The sequence below is a fragment of the Sceloporus undulatus genome, chromosome 1, assembly GCF_019175285.1.
Source record: "Sceloporus undulatus isolate JIND9_A2432 ecotype Alabama chromosome 1, SceUnd_v1.1, whole genome shotgun sequence".
Taxonomy (NCBI): domain Eukaryota; kingdom Metazoa; phylum Chordata; class Lepidosauria; order Squamata; family Phrynosomatidae; genus Sceloporus; species Sceloporus undulatus.
The window spans coordinates 284,362,849-284,383,313 of NC_056522.1; the positions used below are offsets into that span (position 1 = coordinate 284,362,849).

Below are 20,465 nucleotides of genomic sequence, written 5' to 3' on the forward strand. Positions count from 1 at the left end.
TTTCTGCATTTTTGTGCTTTCAATGCTAACAAGTCTGCCTTGTTTTGACAATGATAGTGATGATGATGATATTGATACCAGTCAGTTTCTGAGGCAGGCGCCCACCGTTTCTGAAGGCGAGAGAGTGTGACTTTCCAATGTGTGTTTTTTGTGCATTTTTTTTGCTTTTAATGCTAACAAGTCTGCCTTGTTTTGACAATGATGATGGTGATGATGATGATAATGATGATATTGATACTCCCTCAGGCATGCCCAATGTAAGTTGCTCTGATTTTTACAAACACATGAGCAGTGAAGAAAAATCAAAGTACCTTGGCCAAATACACACTTCTGAGAAGTACAGTTGGTGTAAGAAACCTGAAACCGAGGGTCAATCCACTTTTTGTTAAACCACCTTGACATGTTAAATATGCATAGCCATGTTAACCTATGTTAAGTGTTAAACCCAAAGGGTTTGGTTATGCAGTAAACCTCTGAAATATGCAAGAGGCCATGTTAAATAAAGCCATGTTAAATGCCCAAATGTGCTGTTGTGTGTGTTTTGGAATTGAGGGGGGGGGGGCTGGCCAAAAAGGGAAGTACATTTCTGCCATCTGTCTAGGAATAATGCCAAAATGTCCTCCATTTTGAGCATGCCTAAGAAGCATGCGTTTATATTAATGCTTTTTTAAATTATTAATTTTTTTAGGTGTTCGTGTGTCCACCATTCTAAAAATATGTCCTACATTTGTCCTACATTTTTTACATTTGTCCCGGTTTGGAGGTTGACAGTTATGGCAACCCTATGTATATAAGGACTCTGAAACGCAAAGCAGGTGTGGGCTGAGGATAGTGGATTGGAGAGAAAGGTTGGTGTGTTGGTTTCGTGGGTTTGGATAGTATGGATTGTAAATATAATAATAAAAATAATATATTTTATTTATATTCTGCCTCTCCCTATGGATCGAGGTGGGTTACAGTAAAACAAAAATAACAATAAAATATCTAATATATATAAAAGCCAATTCTACAATCCCCTATCCCAACCTCCTCCCGACCTAAAAACATAACAATATTAAAAGCTACAACAATAAAATGAATAAAAAATAGAGGTACTAGAGGCAAGACGTCTTTCTTGGGGCAGACTGAAGTTATCAATGTCAGTAGAAGGGGAGATCAGTCTGGAAAGGCCTGCCAGTAGAGACCCTTCTTAACAGCCTTTTAAAAGGCTTCAAGAGTGGTGATTTGATGGATCTTTTCTGGCAGGTTGTTCCATAGCCTAGGAGCGGCAGATGAGAAGGTCCTCTGCCTGGTCTTCCTTGGCTGCAGTAAATTCTTCCCAGAGGACCTGAGTGTGTGGGGTGAATTGTGTGGAGGAAGGTGTTCCCACAAGTAATCTGGACCCAGGCAATGTAGGGCTTTAAAGGTTATAACCAACACCTTGTACCTTGCCCAACAATATATGTTACATGTTTTGTTGTACATCTTGCAATTGGAAGATAAAAGCCTCCAAGGACTTTGGAAGAAGTCAACCGTGTCTATGCCTTATTTCAGATTTGTCAGTGTCTGGTTGTCAAATACTGCACACTGGGTTGTGCTTCTGCACTCTGCTGTTTGTGAGCTACTGTTGAGGTCAAGCACCCCAGACAGTGCTGAACGCTAGTACCTCTGTTTGGGCCTAGTTTGTTTTTGTCACTGCACACCTGAAATACACAGAAGAAAGCCAACAAAGTGGTGTTTTTTCTTTTTCTGATGGACTGAAAAATCCCCAGACCTTCCTAATGGGGAAAAACACAGAAGTGGACCAGATTCCACTTCTGGTCTTGATTCCCCTCACATTTTTGTGCTGTCTTTTCTAGCAACACTCAGGTGGGATACAGACCGCCCAAAAAGGGTGGTCTCCTGTTGCCCTGGTTTGATGCGCGAGGGAGCCCCAGCAGACAAACTGCGCAGCTCCCTTGCGCAGCAAAAAGAACCCGCAAAAAGCGTGTTCTTTCTGCGACACGGTTGTGATGCCGCAGTGTGCCAATGGCGCACTAGTGGTGTCACAATGACACAAGGATGTGCGGACGCTAGGCATCTGTCACATCAAAATGGCGGTGCCCATATGTACAGGGCGCCACCATTTTGACGCCCTCGTTATGTGCGAGAGGCAAGTCGTGGCTGGAAGCACTGCCCCTCACACATAATGATGGCGCCCCGTAGGGCCCATCTGTACAGTGCCCCAGAAGCTGAAAATTAGATCTAGATCTCTTATACAGTTGCTCAAAAATAAGCTCTCATATAAGAAATTCCTATTCATTTTAGTATTATACATCCCTGTGCATATGGGACTGAACTACAAGTAGGGTTTGAGTGAATATTCACAAATTTTCTTGTCTTTGTCCTTCAACACATTGAAAATAATCATCAGCCACAAGGAGTGGTTGGCGGGTTTATTTATTTTTTGGCAACTAGACCTTCTTTTTTTTAAACAATTATTCTTTTCTGCACAAAAAAAATTCTTGCAAGTACAGTTTTTTTGATATGGAGTATAACAATGTTGGGCCTAAATATCATAAAGGTGTCAGATCCTGTCTGGTGGTGCACACACCCACCCACCTACCCACCTAATGTTACATTTAGAAAAGCAAGAACAGTGCAATGAATAATTGCTAAAATTACTTATAAATGTGTCTCCTAAAGGTCATTTAATTTAATTTTAATTTATTTAATATTTATTTATATGTCGAATTATTTTTACCTCTTGTAAACACTAAATTCCATCTTTGCATAACTACAACATTTCTATTAGAAGGTTTATCTCTTTATCATTTGCATGACAGCAAAACTATGCCAAATTGTTAACTGATTTTAAATCTGTTCATTATCCCTTATAATCTCATACAGAATATTGATTTTCATTGTTTCAGGTTTCAAAATACACTTTACAGAAGAAGCTTAATGAAATGGTAAGAAACTACTTTAATAGTAAAATAAAATAGGATTGGAACTTTTCTATGAGTCGAATAGGCTTTTGTTAATGAAAGGAGAGAGTTAAACTCACACAAGCGGTCTTTCACAAGCTGAACTCTTCTATTCATGCAGCAGAGTTTTAAATTAAGGCAGAGATGCTTGTGCTAGTGTGACACTGTGATTTGAGTGTTGGACTACAATTCTGGAGGCCAGAGTTCAATCCCCTACGTGATCATGAAACCCACTGGGTGACCTTTGGAAAGTCACATTCTCTCAGCCTCAGAGGAGGACAATGGTAAACCTCCTCTGAACAAAGAAAACCCCATGATAGGTTTGCTTTAGGGTCGCCATAACTCTGAAATGACTTGACGACACACAACAACAACTACAACTAAAACAGATCTCTCTTTTAGTAAATACTGAAAATGGCTGGTGTTTACCCAGTTTTATCTTAATATTTTATTTCTTTGTTTTTATTCAGCATGTTTTTCAACTTCCATTGTTAGTGTAACAACACATTTTTTTGCAAACAAAATTCAAACTTGGAGAGTCTAATTTTTTCTGTTTACAGTTGGCCCAGTTACAGTCGCAATATGAGCCTGCCCAGATCCTGAGATCCACGGGAGAGGCCTTCTCTCAGTCCTGCCACCTTCACGGTATGGTTGGTGGGCACATGAGAGCGGGCCTACTCAGTGCTATCATAACACTGGAAACTCCTTCCCTTGGGAGGCTAGAATGGCCCCCTCCTTGTTGTTCTTCTGTTGGCAGGCAAAAACTTTTTCATTCAGACAGGCGTTTAGAATTGAAGGCTTTTAAAAAAGAGCTATAAGTGCAGTAGCAATAGCAGTAGCATTTACATTTCTATACATTTTCTATTAATTAGAGTGATTTTTAAAAATATGGTTCATAATTTAATTCTGTTTTAATATTGTTTTTGTATGTTTTTAGTTGTAGTATTTTTAATGTGTAAGCTGCATTAAGTCTGAGTCTTGGGGAAAAGGTTAAATATAAATAAAGTTGAGGAGGAGGAGTAGAGTATACAAACCACACGGTTTTAGAGATTTTGTTTTATCTGGATTTAATAGTATGTTAATATTTTAATGTTATTTTATGAGAAAGCAATAAAAAAAAAAAAGGGGGGGGGAGCAGCAGAAAATCGCAGAAAAATCAGAGGGCCAGTTCAGTTTGTTTTCTCACTTCAAACCAGAGTTGGAAATTAAAGAGAGCTGTTGAAACATTGCTAAGCTTGATTGACTAAAAGCTGTGAAAATTCGGCTGCTGCTCAACTGGAAAGAATAAAGATAATATTGTCAGACCATTATAAACAATGATTTTAATTAAGAAGCTCAAAAAGTAGAGTCCGGTTTAGCCTTAAGTACCATGACATTTGTACTGAAAGTCATCTTCAACGGTACAGTGATTTTACACAGAATATGTTGAAATTGAATAATGTGTCCTTTGACCTGGGAGATAAGGCTACAAGTTAAAGATCAAAGACAGCATAAAACCTGTTTTGTCTTATTTCACTTTTAACTGTACAGTCCTCTACATGTCTACTGAGTTGTAAGGCTTATTGAATTTAATGGGATTTACCCACTCTTAAGTCTGTTTAGGATTGCAGCCTAAATTAAATTTTAGTTTGCAATCTATATTATATATACAAATATTGCAGTCATGGTTATGCAGTTTTAACAATGCTTTCTTTTCAGCTCAATTATTTATGGCTAACATTAACATTAATTTATTGATTGATTTATAATAAATCAGTATTTAATATTTATCTATTTATATTCCATCCTATAGATGATAAATAATAATAAATAATAAATAATAACAGATAATAAAATGATATTTAAACAATTAAAATAATTCAATATTTAAAATATTTCTAAAACAACATGAAATCTACAATAGCAGATCAGAACCAAGCTATGGTCACTGGGTTCCAGAAGCAGTTACAGAGTTAAGTTTTAAGTTGGTATTGAAATGTGCTAGCAGACCTCCAAGGTAAGCATTTTCCACAGCAAAGGATGTTTTCTATGGCTCCACATAATGCATGTTCCTATTAATGGGACATAGAGGAGAGCCATTCCAGCAGATCTCAAAACTGAATATATGAACAGATAGAGAATGGAGCTTCCTCAGTATTGAAGTTCCAAGCAGCCAGGGCTTTAAATGTCAGCAGCATCTTGGCAGCCAGTGCACTTCTTTTAACCAGACATAACACTGTAGCTCCTATTCTTATCCAAGAGATCCAGTCCAATTTTATCAGTGATATCGAAAGGCAGTTGATGATCCAGGAAGATCAGCAGTACAGGGCTTCCCTTGTCTTCCCCCCTGAAGCAGATCACCTGGGTAAAATGGGTCATCTCTTCCCTCCAGAAATGTCCGAAGCTGCCTAGTCATCACTGTCCCATATTAACAAATTGCTAACTTTATTTTACCTTTGTTTCATTGGAATAAATATGTGATAATTCATGTCTTCCAAATTCAGTCATATTGACAAAGTCTTATTGCTCACCTGCTGCAGAGATTGTGGAGGTTATGAGTCCCTGCTTCCTATGAGGCCTCACTCCCCAGAAATAACTGCCTTTTTTTGACTGGGCTCTTACCAACTACAGGACCAAAGGTACAGGTCAAGGACCTTAATTGGTGCTCTGCATATTCAAGGCTGAAAATTAAAATGAAATTCAAAACTCTGGGCCGAAACAGCTGGCCCAAATGCGCCATGCTGGTGCAGATTTTAGGGTTAGGGACCACACGGCAACTGCATGGTCCCTAACCCTAGCACAGCATGACGGTGCTGTAATGGCAGCATCCGTCCATACGGGCACCGCCATTGTGACGTAAGCGACGTGCGGTGTCTGCTCGTTACGTCCGCCCAGGAGCACAAAAAGAACCCGGTTTTCCCGGGTTCTTTTTCTTTTTCCTTTTCTTTTTTCACTTTTTTGCATACACAAAATAAACAGTCAAACAGACAAATACATAACAAAAACTGCAGACATTAATAAAATTACATATAACATAAATGTCACTTCCTACTGCTCAAATTCCTACTTTATATATTTACTCTTCCCTTAGTTTTATCTTATGCTGTTTTCTAATATTCTCCTTCACAAAATAATATATCTTTCTATCAGTTGTCCAGTTTAAATACTGTATTTCCCTTTTAGTCGTTTTTAAATTCATTTACCCTGTCCGGGTTCTTTTTCCTCTGGATGGACGCCGTGTGGTCTGGTGGCTGCAGCGTCCCTCCGGAGGGAAAAAGGCCACTGGCAGGTCACTTTTTGGGGGCAGTCTGTCCTGTGCCTCTGTTTAGGAAACTGAACCACACTAGAAAATATAAGTGAATGGGCAATGTGACAATGGCTGGATAGAATATGGACAATGAACTCAGTGAAATGAATGTGAAATGCAAGATAATTAAAGAAATATGAGCAATGGGAAAGCATTTGTAGACACTTGGAATCCTTTTATTTTGTTTTTAAATACACCCCTTTCCCATTAATAAACCACCAGAGAAACAACTGAATGCAGATAATGAATAATGAAACTGTCTTGCTCAGTATATTTACTATTGCAAACACATGTTCACACCAAGGTTTGTTCTTTTCCCCTGTCTGTTCCTGTCCTTTCATTTGTGCATCTCCCTAGTTGGCTATAGTTTCATGTTCTATTATTTGTGAAGGAATTCACAGACGTTTCCTGTACAAAAGCACTGTATGTAACTACTCCTGGTAATTTTAAGAAAGAGAAATGTTATAGCCTGATTGTGCCATGCCCAGTTAATTCAGAGGACAGGAACTTCTAAGCACAAGAACAAAAGATAAATAGGGACAGCAGAGAGTCAAGGGAATAATACAAGGAAATAGTTCTAAGGTCATTCTGACCACAGCTTTACTGAATAATTAACCCAATGATATTAGTAAAACTTTCTGTCTTAGGAACTGGAATGTGTGATCTATTTTCTTATCTGTATGGTGGCTTATATTATGATGATATGTTAAGACACAATATTACTAAAATGTTTTAATAATTGAATCTATGCTTAAAAATTCACTGCTAAGATATGCACTTCCCTCCAAAATATGGCTGGATCCTGTACCAGCTTATACTTAACTAAGTAATTTACTAAGTAACTTCTTCTGTCCTACCTCCTCCAAACTTGATGGAAACATCATTCAGCTGTACCCTGATTATTGGCAGAATGGATCTTTTTCTCCCCATGCGGTTGATGCTGGATAAAGTAGTTAGGTGCCGATTGTGATAATAGTGTCAAAATCATTACTAGGTAGTAATTATTAATATGAAGTAGGTACGGTTAGGCATCAGCTGTATGAGAAGGCCCATTCTGCCAATGATCAGGTCTGGCAGTATGATGTTTCTGTCAGGTTTGGAGATGTCAGGCCAGGAGAAGGTACACAGACCCAAACACACTGCAGAAATAATCCAGTTTTAGACCACTTTAACCTTCCTGGCTCAGTGCTAGGGAAACCTGGGGATTGTAGTTTATTGTGAATAATAGCCCAGTGTTCAGAACACTACACTACACTGGCTAAAATGGCATATGAGTTAACAATTTTGAAATTTATATACCACGCTTCAATTTAAACAGTTTTGGCATGCAATAAAATACAGTAATGTGAATCATTGTAAAAATGAAGCAGCAGAAGCAAACGTATTTTATTTACTTACTTTATTCATTTATATTCTGACTGTTTCCCAATAATGAGACCAATAATGAGGCTTTCAATTTATTTAAAAAATACAGATTAAAAACTATACAAAAACAAAATTAAAATCCATAAAATTTAGCAGCATTAATCAAAGTGTATCAAGATTACTTTACATTACAATGTGAACATTCAGGCAATGAATACAATTATGGTGCTAAGGAAATCTCTCTGAGGTGTATGTTCAACAGATGAGGTTCTACGTCTGGAAATGTCTTTTCCTCAGTAATGCTTTCTTCAACTTCTGTTAGGAGGAAAAACCCAAAGGAGGGCCTCAGGTTATGACTGCATAATTTGAGTGGGCTGCTGGGGTAGAAGAATACATCTTCAGACAACAAGATCTCAGTGTAACTTTTACAGCTAGGTTGTGCTTTGATAGTTTGATTAGCCAACTTCAAGATACATTGGCCTGTTACAGACAGGCCAAAATAAAGCTGCTTCGAGTCACTTTGGAGGTATGGTATTTCAATGATACTTGCGTCCTAAGAGTCCAAAAGCCACACCAAAGCTGCACTCCAGCGCTTAGGACCGGAGCGTGGCTTTGGTGCGGCTTTTGGACTCTTAGGATGCATACATCATTGAAATACCATACCTCCAAAGTGACTCGAAGCAGCTTTATTTTGGCCTGTCTGTAACAGGCCATTGACAACCCAATGCAATTCTTTTTTAAAACAAATGTTTAATTGGATGTTTAAAAATATAATACAAAGAAAGGAAAACCAAGGATAAAAGGAAGGGGGAAGTCTATAGGATATGGGTACAGATTAGGCATGTGCATTAGTGCTACATGACTATATTTTAAAAAAATACATTTTCTTAAAGCTAATGCCTGTAAAACAGTGCTATGGCCCATTCCCACTTACAAAATAATCCAGCTCGGAGCTGGATTATTTTGAAAGCGAATTTTCTCTGGGGCTGTTTACTCCTCTTTTACTCCCCGTTGTCATTCACATTAAGGGGAGAAAAGAGGAAAAACGGCCACGGAGAGAATGGATGGAGGAGGAAGAAAGAAAAGGGAAAAAAAACCTTTCCTCTTTCCCTCTTTCTTTCGTTCTTTCTTTCTTTCTTTCCTCCATCTTCCCCCCCATCCCTCCCTCCCTCCCTCTGCCTACCTGAGTGTTGCTGGTGGATGGGTCTCGATCCTGGTGGCAGCGGCAGCGGTAGCTCTCAGTGCTTGGGGCTGGCTCTCTCCTCCAGTCCTCCTCCTCCTCCAGGCTAGACCTTTCTTGTTGCCCAGCCTCCTTCTCCAGGAGTTCTCTGCCCTGGTAGGGCCTGGGCGGAAATAGAGAGGCAGGCAGGCAGGCAGGGAGGACCAGCCTGGAGGAGGAGGACTGGAGGAGACACCCGCTGCAGCTGCTGCTGCCAGACCACCAGCACCCAGCTGTCCGGGAAAGCAGCCAAAGGGCTGATAAGACAGCTAGTTTTCAAACAAACAACCCCCTCCCAGCACAGCAAAGTCAGTGTAAGCTACACAGTCCTGGAGAGTTGCAGTAGCTTTACCAAAAGGGTTTACCAGAAGAATTGTCAGACGGTCCGAGGTTCAGGGTAACAGATAGGCAGGTAGATAAAGCAGTCCAAGGTCAAGTTTCCGGGTAGTCAAGACAAGAAGCCAAGGAGCCAGAGACAGAGTCTTTCCTCTAAAAGAGTCAGATATCCACTGGCAAAGAACCACACATGCTCCAGGTGCTTAAGAAGGCAAGGAGCTGGCCTTCAGCTGTGCCTGATTATGAAGACGCTTCTGATAAAGCCTCCGAGATCTTCGAAGGCCCTCTCTTTCTGCTCGACGCTCATTGAAGGTAGGCACACTGCCCAGATCCTCCTCCATGTCCACAGCCTCGGCACCAGGCAAACTTGACTGCTGAACCTCTGGAGGGGCCATAGACTCTGCTCCAGCAGAACTAGGGCCAGCCTCTGGCTCCTCCATTACAGGTTCAAGCCCCTGGGGCTCTGACTCCTCCGTTATAGGTTCAGATCCCAGAGGCTCTAGCTCATCCTCTGAGTCCTCCAAGCCATCTTCCAGGCTGGGCATGACACCAGCCACGTAGGCCAGTGGAGGGAGGGAGGGAAGGAAGGGAGGAGGAGGAGGAGGAGAAGGAGAAACCCATGGGGCCCCGTAGGGCCACTGCCACCCTTAGATTGAGCGATCCAAGAGTGGCAGTGGGGAGGGAGACTGAGGGAGGAGGAGGGAGGAGGGGAGGCCGGTGACAAGGAGATGGCAGGAGCCCCTGTCATCTCCCTGTCTCTGATGGCGGATTCGATTCCACCCTTCGTTTCCATTGGGCTGAATCGATTGTGATCAATTTAGCCCAAAAAGGAGCGGCAAAACCCAGCGTCTTTTTAACGTGGGTTTAATGGGGGGAAATCATAACCCCCCTTGGCGAATCGATTCCAAATCAATTTGCCAATGGGAACTAAAGTGGTTTAAATCGGATCATAATTCCATTTGATCTGATTTAAACCTCAGTGGGAATAGGGCCCTAGTGTGGAATTCAGTGAAAGGAAGCACAGTCTCCCTCTCCTGCTCCCACTGTCCAATAATCTCCAAAATACCCAGATTCTAAAATCTAAAAAAACAAAAACAAAAACACAAAATCAGTTCTGGAGAGGACTGCAGAGAAGGAGACTGAAAATCTATTGACTAAACTGAGCATATCTTGCTCGATTTAGGCCATTAATTTTGCCAGTTTACCCCATACCTTGGGATTTATCTTTAGAGGACTAACAAAATATAAAAGAAAATCAGAATTGTCCCCTGCACCAGCAAACAGTTGCATTATATTTGCTCTCCTGATTTATTTATTTACAGTATTTTTGCTTCTACTGTTGTTGTCCTTTTGTCCATTAAGTAAAATAATGGTTTCAGGAATGTTTTATGCTAAGTTCAATACATGTATGGAAAAGAAATGATGGCTGTATGAACATTCCTTGCATGAATCGGTCACCTTATTCACAGACTCATAGAATCACAGAGTTACTCAAACTTAACATGTTTAGTCCAGACTTAGTCATACTTAAGATATTATCAAACGAGACTAAAAATGTATTAAAGTAGAATAGACATCTTTATTGTCAAACCTTATCAGATGACACTATGGCTAAGCTGTAGCTGATGTGTCCTCCCTCTGTGGGAGGACACACCCCTTTTCATTGACAGGCTTCCCCTGTCTATTGCTGCAAGTATCGCTGCTGTAGCATTAGATTTGTGTGTCCTGGTATTGGGCAGTCACACTGTACTATGTTCCTCCTCACCCCCACCAGTCTGTTTTCTTAAAAAAAAAATGGAACAGATCCGCCGCGTAAGGGAAGGGTCCACTGTATTACTATTTCTAGTTATTTTCCAGCAGCAACAACACCACACCAGAAATTTTGTCTAGATCATAAAACATCCCAAGAAATCTATCAGTCTTTGCCATTCAGATATTTTATTTTCCCCCTCTAGTTAAAACTTGTTTTGGATTAATTTTTTCAAACAAAAACTGATTGTGGGAAGTAAGCTCTGGTTAGAATTCTGGTTTAGATCTGCATATGTATTTTTGTGGCTGCTGCAGATGGCCTAGACCTATTCTGTACCTCCTTGTGCAACACCCCTCATCCTGGGTACTCAATAGTAGCCAGAATGCTCAGCTCCAACTTCTTAGCCACTAATCAGTTTAAGGGGTGGACACTAGGCATGTTTCAATTACCATTATGCACCCAGGGGAAAAGAAATAACTTTATGTTGGAGGTGGAGACTGCGTTACTTCCCTTGGTGCACAAGGACAATGGAACATGCCGGGGCACACCCCTGCAGCCAGCTAGTAGTCGTGTGGAGAGCTGGCTGCAAGCCCCTGGTTTGTGTTGAACATCCAAGAAGGAACTGGGAAAAGGGCACAGTCTTCACCTCCCATATGACAGTGAACGTGCACTGGTGGAAACGTATGCTATTCCAGCATGTTTACTGGATCTTAACTTCCAATATCTTTTTCTTGTGTAATATCATACACATATTTTAGTACACTGAGACATGCTAGTATTTGGACTGGGGTAGTAAAATATCTCTGAAGCAAATTTCATGTACTTTCCTGTGTTTTGACCTCTGGCATTGATGACATTAAAGGAGATTAGACAAATTTGTTAAAGATAGAGCTGCCAGTGACTATTAGTTACAATAGCTAATAGTGTAGTTCACACTGCATTTGTCCCGATCACAAATTTATTTCTTTTTGTAAAATAACCCACTTCATGTTCACATTGACCAAGGATTGAATTCCAAAGGGACCCTCTTCAGTGGATGATCATCTGATCATGTCATTAAAAATATTGATTTCAATCGGCATCTTGTTCACACTTGCACTGAATTGATTTATTGCAAAAGACACAGAAAAAAATGAGCATTAAAAAGTGTGTTAAATGGGTCTAATGCATGGCCTCCCTCTCCAAACCACTTCAACGATTCGGCTCAAGTGCGAACAAGGGTCATTTAAACCACTTCAAAGTGGTTTGCAAACTGGTTTAAAACATAGTGGGAATGAGGCCCTTATATCTTTCTAAAGCAGGAGTGGGCATGTTTGGCATGTTTGGAAAGGTCACCTCAGAATCCACTGCAGGCTGTATGAACTGCCATACAGGATTTTAATATATACTCGTTGTCAGGGAGGCTTTTATTTGGGGTGTGTGTTCTATTTATGTTTTTAACTTCTGTATGTTTAATGTAGTTATATATTCTTTTAGCCAGATGATTTTAAATTGTTTTTACATTTTTTACTGTAAAGTACTGCAAACTGTTCTTATCTGCGAGCTGCATTTCTCAATATTTTTGATCCTGTTAACCATGGTATTATTCCATATCAAGAAAGTGGGATAGTAACATGTGTTGTACAGTACTGCAGTGGCTTCATGCCATGTTATTTGGAGGTTTGATAAGTTGTTGTGGGAAGATTATTGCCCTCCTCACTGGGACAGCTGTACTGTACAATCCTATGTGCATTTTCTTCAGACTAACCTTTACTGTGTTCAGTGTGGCTTACTCCACATAGGATTGCCATATCCCGGTTCCAGGCGGGACATTCACAGTTTTTCAACCATCTGGAATGTCCCGTCCCGGGTATGGCAGCTGTCCCGGAACTCCTGGTCACCACCTCCTCCCTCTTAGTATTGCTAGGCCTAGCTGCCATGCCAGGCCTTGCTCGGAAGGAGGGCTTGGGGCGGAGCTGCACAGGACCTAGCTCATGACCTCCAGAGGAGGAGGCCACAGCCATGCAGCTTCCTCCTCTGGAGCCGAGCCCACTGACTAGGCCCTTTGTGGCTCTGCCTCCAAGAAGGCTTCCCGCCAAGCTGGGCTGTCGCGGCCTCTCTTCTTGGAGCGGAGCCTGGCTGGGGAAACCTTCTCTGAGGCGGAGGAGCGTCCTCCGCCTCCGAGAAAGCTTCCCGCCATTTATAGTAATGCTTTCTGAATTTATTAATTTTTTGTTTTTTAGTTGTGTGTGTCCTCCATTTACAAAATATGTCCTACATGGGGGGATTTTGTCCTACATTTGTCCTACATTTTCCCCATTTGTCCCGGTTTGGAGGTAGACAGTTATGGCAACCGTAACTCCACAGTAAACAGGATTATAGCTTTATCTAATTGGTGACATCTTAGATATTGTACTGTACTTCAAACTTGTCATCCTGTTTTGATTTTATGTAGGAACAAAAGCTGCAATTGAACATGTTAGCAAAAGAAGACCATCAGAAGAGTCTGAATGAATTTGAAAAATGCCATGCAGTTATCACAGGTCAATTTGGAATAATAAACAGCAATCATGAGAGATTAGAGCAGAATGGTAAATATCTAATAATGTAGGGCATGGGCCATTTTTTTATGCATGAGTTATGGGAAATACGTCAAAGCCCAAGGGAAGGGAGAACATCTTAAGACAAATGGTGACATCTCAACTGTACCTTATGGTCTAGGTCGGATGTAGATTTGGAAAAGGAAAAGGAAGTAACAGAGTAGACACAAATTTGCAGTGCCACCTTTGGAACTAGCAATTAGCTTGTAGCTACTATGTATCCCATTTGTGGAGAAAGGCAGGATAGAAGTCTAAATAAACAGTTTCCAGATCCAGGAGGCCATTTAGCAGCCATCTGCTCTCCTACAAACAAACAAATAAATTGTGACTCTTCAGAATGTGTTGGACAGCATGTACCATCAGAACAGTTAATAACAAGAGATGATAGAAATTTCAATCCAACAACATTTATGATATCACAAGTTCCCCAGCCCTCCCATGTACTTTTCCAAGACTTTGTTATGATTTAATATGTTTATTCTTTTTTAAAAATTGGCATTATCTGACAAAGGTAAACTACAGTTGAGTTAAAGATGCTATAACAGGCCCAAATCCTACTGATAATCCCAATTAAAATAAAGGATTTAACTGTGTGCTAATTCTCCATGCAACACAGTACTCTGACTGGTGATAGAGTACAGACCACCACCATCTACTAAATGTATTTTATTCATTATACATTCCTATTCTACCTTTCACTGTAGCTCACCTGTATTTTCCTAAACTGACTGCCCTGAATATTAAAACATTACACATTTATATTGTAAACTGTATGATAGCCACTAGACTGGGTATAAAAGTTAGGCAAAAATAAAATCTTAAACATGTATTTGAATGTATAATTTTATGCATTTTATTCAAAAGTAATATTTATGGATTTTTATTCAATGTTTGTAAAGTATGCAGTTAGAAAATATTAAATATATGCAAGCAGATTCTATTCAAGAAGGGCATAATGTATTCCATGTACTTGTGGCATTAAACATTTACTGCAGAGGAAGTTCAGTTTATACTGCGATAACACTCATAATCACTAGGTTTAATCACTTGTACATTCTGAGCTGTCTCTGAAAAAGTCATTTGGAAGGTCACACGCTGAATAAGAAAAGATTTCCACTTTACAACTACTGTACAGTACTGATTTTAATTTCTTGATTAATCGTATGTGAACATTTCTGAGTTTTGATCTTTCCAATTTTTGTTCAGTATGACATTATCTGTGGTCAATTTTATGCTGAATAAATAGATAGAAAATATGTGACATGTAGTATGTAATGAGCACATTAAAGAACTGAACATGTGCTAATAGGGCTTCACAACTCAGTTATTATGGACAGTACCTTGCAGAAGTTTTCACACTCTTTGGCTTTCCCACATTTTGTTGTATTGCATCTTGGAACTGAAATCACTGAAATACTCAACACCAAAAAGGTGCCAGATAATTTTATTGTGGCACAAAAGATTGGTAAAGGGAAAAGAAAACCTTTTACTTGTTGGTTGCATTGGTCTTCACCCCCTTTTTCTGTGATACACCTAAATAAGATCTGGTGTAACTAGGGAGGGGGCCAGCCTAGCCTCCTATGGAAGGGATTTTCAGAGGGTGAAAGCAACCACCGAGAAGGCTCTCTCTTGTGTCCTTGCTGAGCGAGCCTGTGATGGTGGTGGGGCCAAAATTTATTTATTTATTTATATCCCGCCTTTCTCCCAAAGTGAGACCCAAGGCGGCTAACATAAAAGGAAGGCATTCTCTGAAGATCTAAGTGTTCTGGCAATTCCATATGTGGAGATACAGTTCTTCAAATAATCTGGACCTTATGGTCATGAGCCATGCAATATAACTACAAAAATCTACTTTTGCAGCCTGTATTTCCAAGACACTGGAGATCAGAGTGCTGGTAAATGATGCCTGCAGCACACTCCTTTGTAAGGGTGCCTTGGAACAAGCAGTTGTGTCAGCTTCCTGTTCTCAAGGCATCTTGTGACTAGGATGTCATATCCTAGCACTCTAATCTCTAACACTTCAAAATGTTTTGCTTGGGCTGTGAAAGTAATGGGGGTGGGGGTGGGATTGTCAGCTATAATTATGATGATAGCAATCTGTTGTTATGAAGATGAAAGAGGATCCTGGGCATCTGTTTCTGGAAAAACCCAGAGGTGGTAGTTGTTGATGTTGTTGTTGTTATTATTATCTTTATTTATATCCCCCCCCAGTAAAAACCTTGGACTCAAAGCAGCTTACAATTTAAAAGAATACAATTAAAAACATAAAAGTAAGCATGAAAATAGAAGTAAACTATTACAATATTAAAACAGAGTTTGTTGGAGAGCATGTCTAGGCAACACAATGAAGAACACAAATAAGTCCAGGCTAAAGTTGTGCATCACGTATAAAAAAAAACCCATACTATGAACATCCCTTGCAACAATAAGTTCAGTATTGCAAAATGGAAGCAACATAGTTGCATCCTAACTCTGCCTATGAAAGGCCATCTTCCAAAACTCAGTGACTGGGTGGAGAGAACATTAATCAGAGAAGCAAGAAAGATTCCAGTGATAACTCTGAAGTAGTCAGAGGGAATTGCAACTGAGATCTGAGAAAACATCCATGGGACAACTGTGGATATCAAACAATGCCAATCAATTTCAGTTCCATATTGTAACACAGAAAAACGCTTTTGCAAGGCACTGCATAGGTGATTACTCCTTCTCCAGAGGGGTTGTCTAGATCTGCCCTTGGATGCAATTTTCACACTACAATAAAACAAAAAATTCCAGAGGAAAGCAAAAACAAAAAACATCCCCTCCCGCAAATCATATACACAGAACTGACAGGTTAAGTTAATTCTATGGAATTGATATAATCAAGAAAGGATTCTAATATTATTTTTTTTATTTTTATGAACCCAGTTATGGAAGCAACTCAACTCAATAAGAGATTGACATCGATAAACAAAAGACAAGAGTCTGAGATAAATGATCTGAAAGAGGTAGGAGTGAAGAGCATTCCATAGAATTTATTTGTCTCTGTTTCAAAATTATTTCTTCCCAAGGGTCAAATGGCTTAATATGGCTTGTAACCCAAAGGTTTCACTGCATTACCACAAGATCCATTGTAAAAAAATGTTGTGTTTTAATAGAGTTAGCACAAGGGCAATTGTAGCTTTTGTTGTGTAAGTGGTTGCAGAGTACAGCTCACATGTTTGCAGTACCACTTGTGCTACTGTTTGTGTAATGGTATCATCCAGTACGAATATAAATATAAAATTTAAAAAAAAACCTGAATGCTCCAGTAAACATACAGTTAGTCCTCCATATCAGCAGAGATTCCATTCCAGACCCTCTTGTGGATACCAAAAAGTGCGGGACCTCAAATCCCATTACTTTCTATGGACAGACAACATGCGTGTGATCATCTTGGTGTGGCTGTATGCACTGCCACTGAGGATAATGGGGTGGGGCCACCTGCAGGTGCTCCAATCTGTGAATGGCTAGTCTGCCAATACAGAGGGTTGAGTGTATATTGTAGGTGTGTATGTGCCTTCATGTCTCCTCTCACAGAAAACCAATTAATTTCCTAGAGTTTTCTTAGGCAAGGAATATGCATTGGTGTTTTTGCCAGTTCCTTCCTCTAAAATATAGTCTACAGCACCTGGGATTCATTGGTGGTTTCCCATCTAAGTACTAACCAGGGCTGTTCCTGCTTAGCTCCCAAGATCATATAGGATCTGGTGTTTTTAGGGTATTTAGGATCTTACATATATTGCATACAATAAATATTGAAATATAAAATTATCATACAACTGCTCAGTAATGGCAAATAAAATCCAGCCAATACACAGGGAAATCTTATGAGACTTCTAGAGACCATAGAGGCTTAAAAGTGAACAGGTTCAATAGGGAAGGCTTCTTAATACACAAGGGTTGTCATCAAGGGGTAGCCACTAAGAATATCTCTCGATGTCCTCGCTGCTTGAACTGAGCATATGGATGATACAAGAAGTCAAGAAGGCCCAGTTTTGGTTAACGTTACAATGGAAAGATATGGCAGATAGATTTGTAGGACTAAAATGTCTGAAGAATTTATAGTCAAAGCCAGCAGCTTGAATTGTGTCCAGAAAGTAATAGGAACCAATGCAGATGTTTATTAATCTCTTTGGTAACTTAATTCTGGCAAAAGGTAGATGACATCACCTGGTATTTCAGTGCAGTGTAATAAATGGTAAGTTCATTCTACCTGTGCTTATTATTGCTTGCATTTTTAATAGAACCTACACAATCTCATTGTTAAGGTTTATTGAATTTTGACAACTTGGAGAATCTCCTCAGAGATCAGCTGCCTGTCATAGTTCAAATAAAATAAAAGTAACAGTAAAAGTAATTGAGTGTATTAAGAAAGGGCTGAAGTTTTAAAAAACAATAGGTGCTTCTTATGAACGTGAGATTTAGGAGCTTCTTATGAATGGGACCCTTTCTCCTGAATTCAAAGTGAGATCCAAAGGATTTTGAATCTGCTTGAAGTAAGTGTCTTAGCTCTGAAACAAGATCTGATGGGGAGAACACTGGACTGTGTGGAATGTAGATATGTTTTGACTGGTAGCTTTGTTCTTACTTGCTCAACTCTTCTACATAAGAGGTTTAATGAAAAAAATCTATATACATTAGTCATTTATCAGCTAATAGGGGAAGGAACTCTTCTTATTCTGTGATATAGGCAATGCTAAAATCTACTCCTTTAGATGCAGTGGAATCCTCTGAATACAAAAATAAATAAATTTAAAAAATGAAAAAAGTGTGTTCTTTCCCACTGGATAGGAAAAGGAAATGCTAGGTGAGTAGGTCAACCCATAGTGTTGGATACAAGAACCCCCTGACATCTGCAGTGGAAGAAATATACAGATAGAAACATGTTTGCCTGGGCAGATCCTCTTTTTGCTGGATCAGGGCTATTGTTTACTGAGTACAGACTTCTCATCAAATTGGTAGCTGTGTTTATATAACTTGGTGTTCATAAAGTTCAGCAGCTCAGATAATCTCCATTTTTACTTTCTACTGTTATTTGATTTTGTCCAGAACAGTTAAACTATTGGATTGTGATAAGGGGGAATTCCACTTTTATGAAGAAAAGTTAAACAGAGCAAATTTAGTTGCTCGTAGATAAAATTATTGCCATTCTGAATTCTTGGTTCAATGCTATGGCATTATGAAGAATTCTTGATACTATCTAGAGTGTTCATAACCTTTGCTGTTTGTCTGAGTAAACGTCAGAGCACTCAAGGAGAGAGAGATATTAAACAGGCTACCCATACAAAAAAGGGAGGGGTATGGAAAAGGTACAATATTTATGTTCATGAACTATACATTGCAATTTCATATTATCAAAGTATGTACTGTTGATTTGCTGTACTAGTTTTTTTAAAAAGAAAAACTAGATAGAAGAAAGACAGCACATGCAAAATGCACAACACTATTATTGAAATAATTTATTTTATAAATACAAAACTTTACAGTTGACTCAGATATGGTAGACTAGTGTAATTTTCTTCAGTCTTGTGAGATAAAGCATTTAGAGTATTTAGAAATTAGATACTTTTAAATAGTTTTTTGTGGGTTTTTCTGGCTATATCATTATGTTCTAGGAGAGTTTCTTCCTGACGTTTCACCAGCATCTGTGGTGTCAGGAAGAAACTCTTCTAGAACATGGCCACATAGCCCGAAAAAACCCACAAAAAACTATGGATGCCGGCCATGAAAGCCTTCGACTTCAGATATTCCCCCCCCCTTTTTTTGTGATTGACCCCCACCCCCCTACACACACTTTAGTGCAGTAGCTATCCCTGGAAGTCTAGTATGACAATGCATCTTTCATATATTTCTACTAGCATTCAACTAGAATAAGAGAATGTAATTCTAAATACACAACTTTGGAAAGAGCAATGTAAATCTAAAACAACTCGAAGAACATAAAGAACTGAATCCAATGGTAGTCACAACTAGAGTATATTCTTTTAAGTGAATGGGACTCCTAGTCTCATTTGGATTAACATGGGATTTCGCCCATGAGCGATTTAGGAAATAACATGTGTAATTGTGAGTGTATGTCATTATTGTAAATTTAATGTATATTTAATGCTAGCAATATTGTCAACCATATTTCTTTGATTAAAATGTTAATTAAATAGTGGAAGGAAATAGTTTAGACTTGCTTGTGGTTAAATAATCCTTAATTAACTGAATTTAACAAACTATTTATACATGTTTCTTTATTAAGGAACTAAAGAAGGTTACTGCAGACTTGATAAAGTCCAATGTCAATTGTCAGCACAGAGTCGGAGAAGAGTATCTCAGTCTTACAGCAAAGGAGCAGGAATTACAAGAGCTAGGGAAAAGGCATTCCATGGTATTTGATTAGTAATACATGTCAGCTAACATTTCTTATTGTAGATATGTCGAGAGATCTTTAGGGATGCAATGGCTTAGCAGTTAAGATGCTGACTGATGATCACAAGGTTAGCAGATTGAGATCCAAGCTGTGATGGAGTGAACTCCCGTCACTAGTCCTAGTTTCTGCTAACCTAGCAATTTGAAAGCATGTAAAAGTACAATTAGATAAATAGGTACCACTTCGGTGGGAAGATAACAACGTTCTATTCAGTCATGCTGGCCACATGACCAGAGAGTCATTTTTGACAAAACTAGCTCCCTCGGCTTAGTAATGGAGATGAGCACCCCTATAGTTGGACTTCACTAGACAAACGTGTCAAAGGGGAAAACTTTACTTTTGAGAGATCTTGTAGCACCTTTGAGACTAACTGCAAGAAAGCAGTGGGCAGCATGACCTTTCATAGACTGTCTATTTCCTCAGATGCATTTGGAAATAGACTTGAGTCTATGAAAGCTCATGCTGCCAATTTCTTTCTTTCAGATAGTCTCAAAGGTGCTACAAGATCTCACAACATACTGATTCTACAGACTAACATGGCTATAT

At 39.4% G+C, this 20,465-nt stretch overlaps 1 protein-coding gene across 14 annotated transcripts in view; it reads left to right on the forward strand.

Moving 5' to 3' along the window:
• Positions 1 to 20,465, forward strand: part of CCDC73 (coiled-coil domain containing 73) — a 115,249-nt gene that overhangs the window by 64,879 nt on the left and 29,905 nt on the right. For 10 of the 14 annotated variants that reach the window (XM_042472332.1, XM_042472315.1, XM_042472324.1 and 7 more), the window contains 4 exons: positions 2,892 to 2,930; positions 13,336 to 13,471; positions 16,388 to 16,467; positions 19,749 to 19,877. In XM_042472332.1, the coding sequence (XP_042328266.1) occupies positions 2,892 to 2,930; positions 13,336 to 13,471; positions 16,388 to 16,467; positions 19,749 to 19,877 (384 nt within the window). Of the gene's footprint in view, positions 1 to 1,273; positions 1,392 to 1,715; positions 1,849 to 2,891; positions 2,931 to 3,528; positions 3,591 to 13,335; positions 13,472 to 16,387; positions 16,468 to 19,748; positions 19,878 to 20,465 lie in introns of those variants that run through there. The other 4 variants (XM_042472399.1, XM_042472407.1, XM_042472416.1 and 1 more) reach the window with 4 other exon arrangements.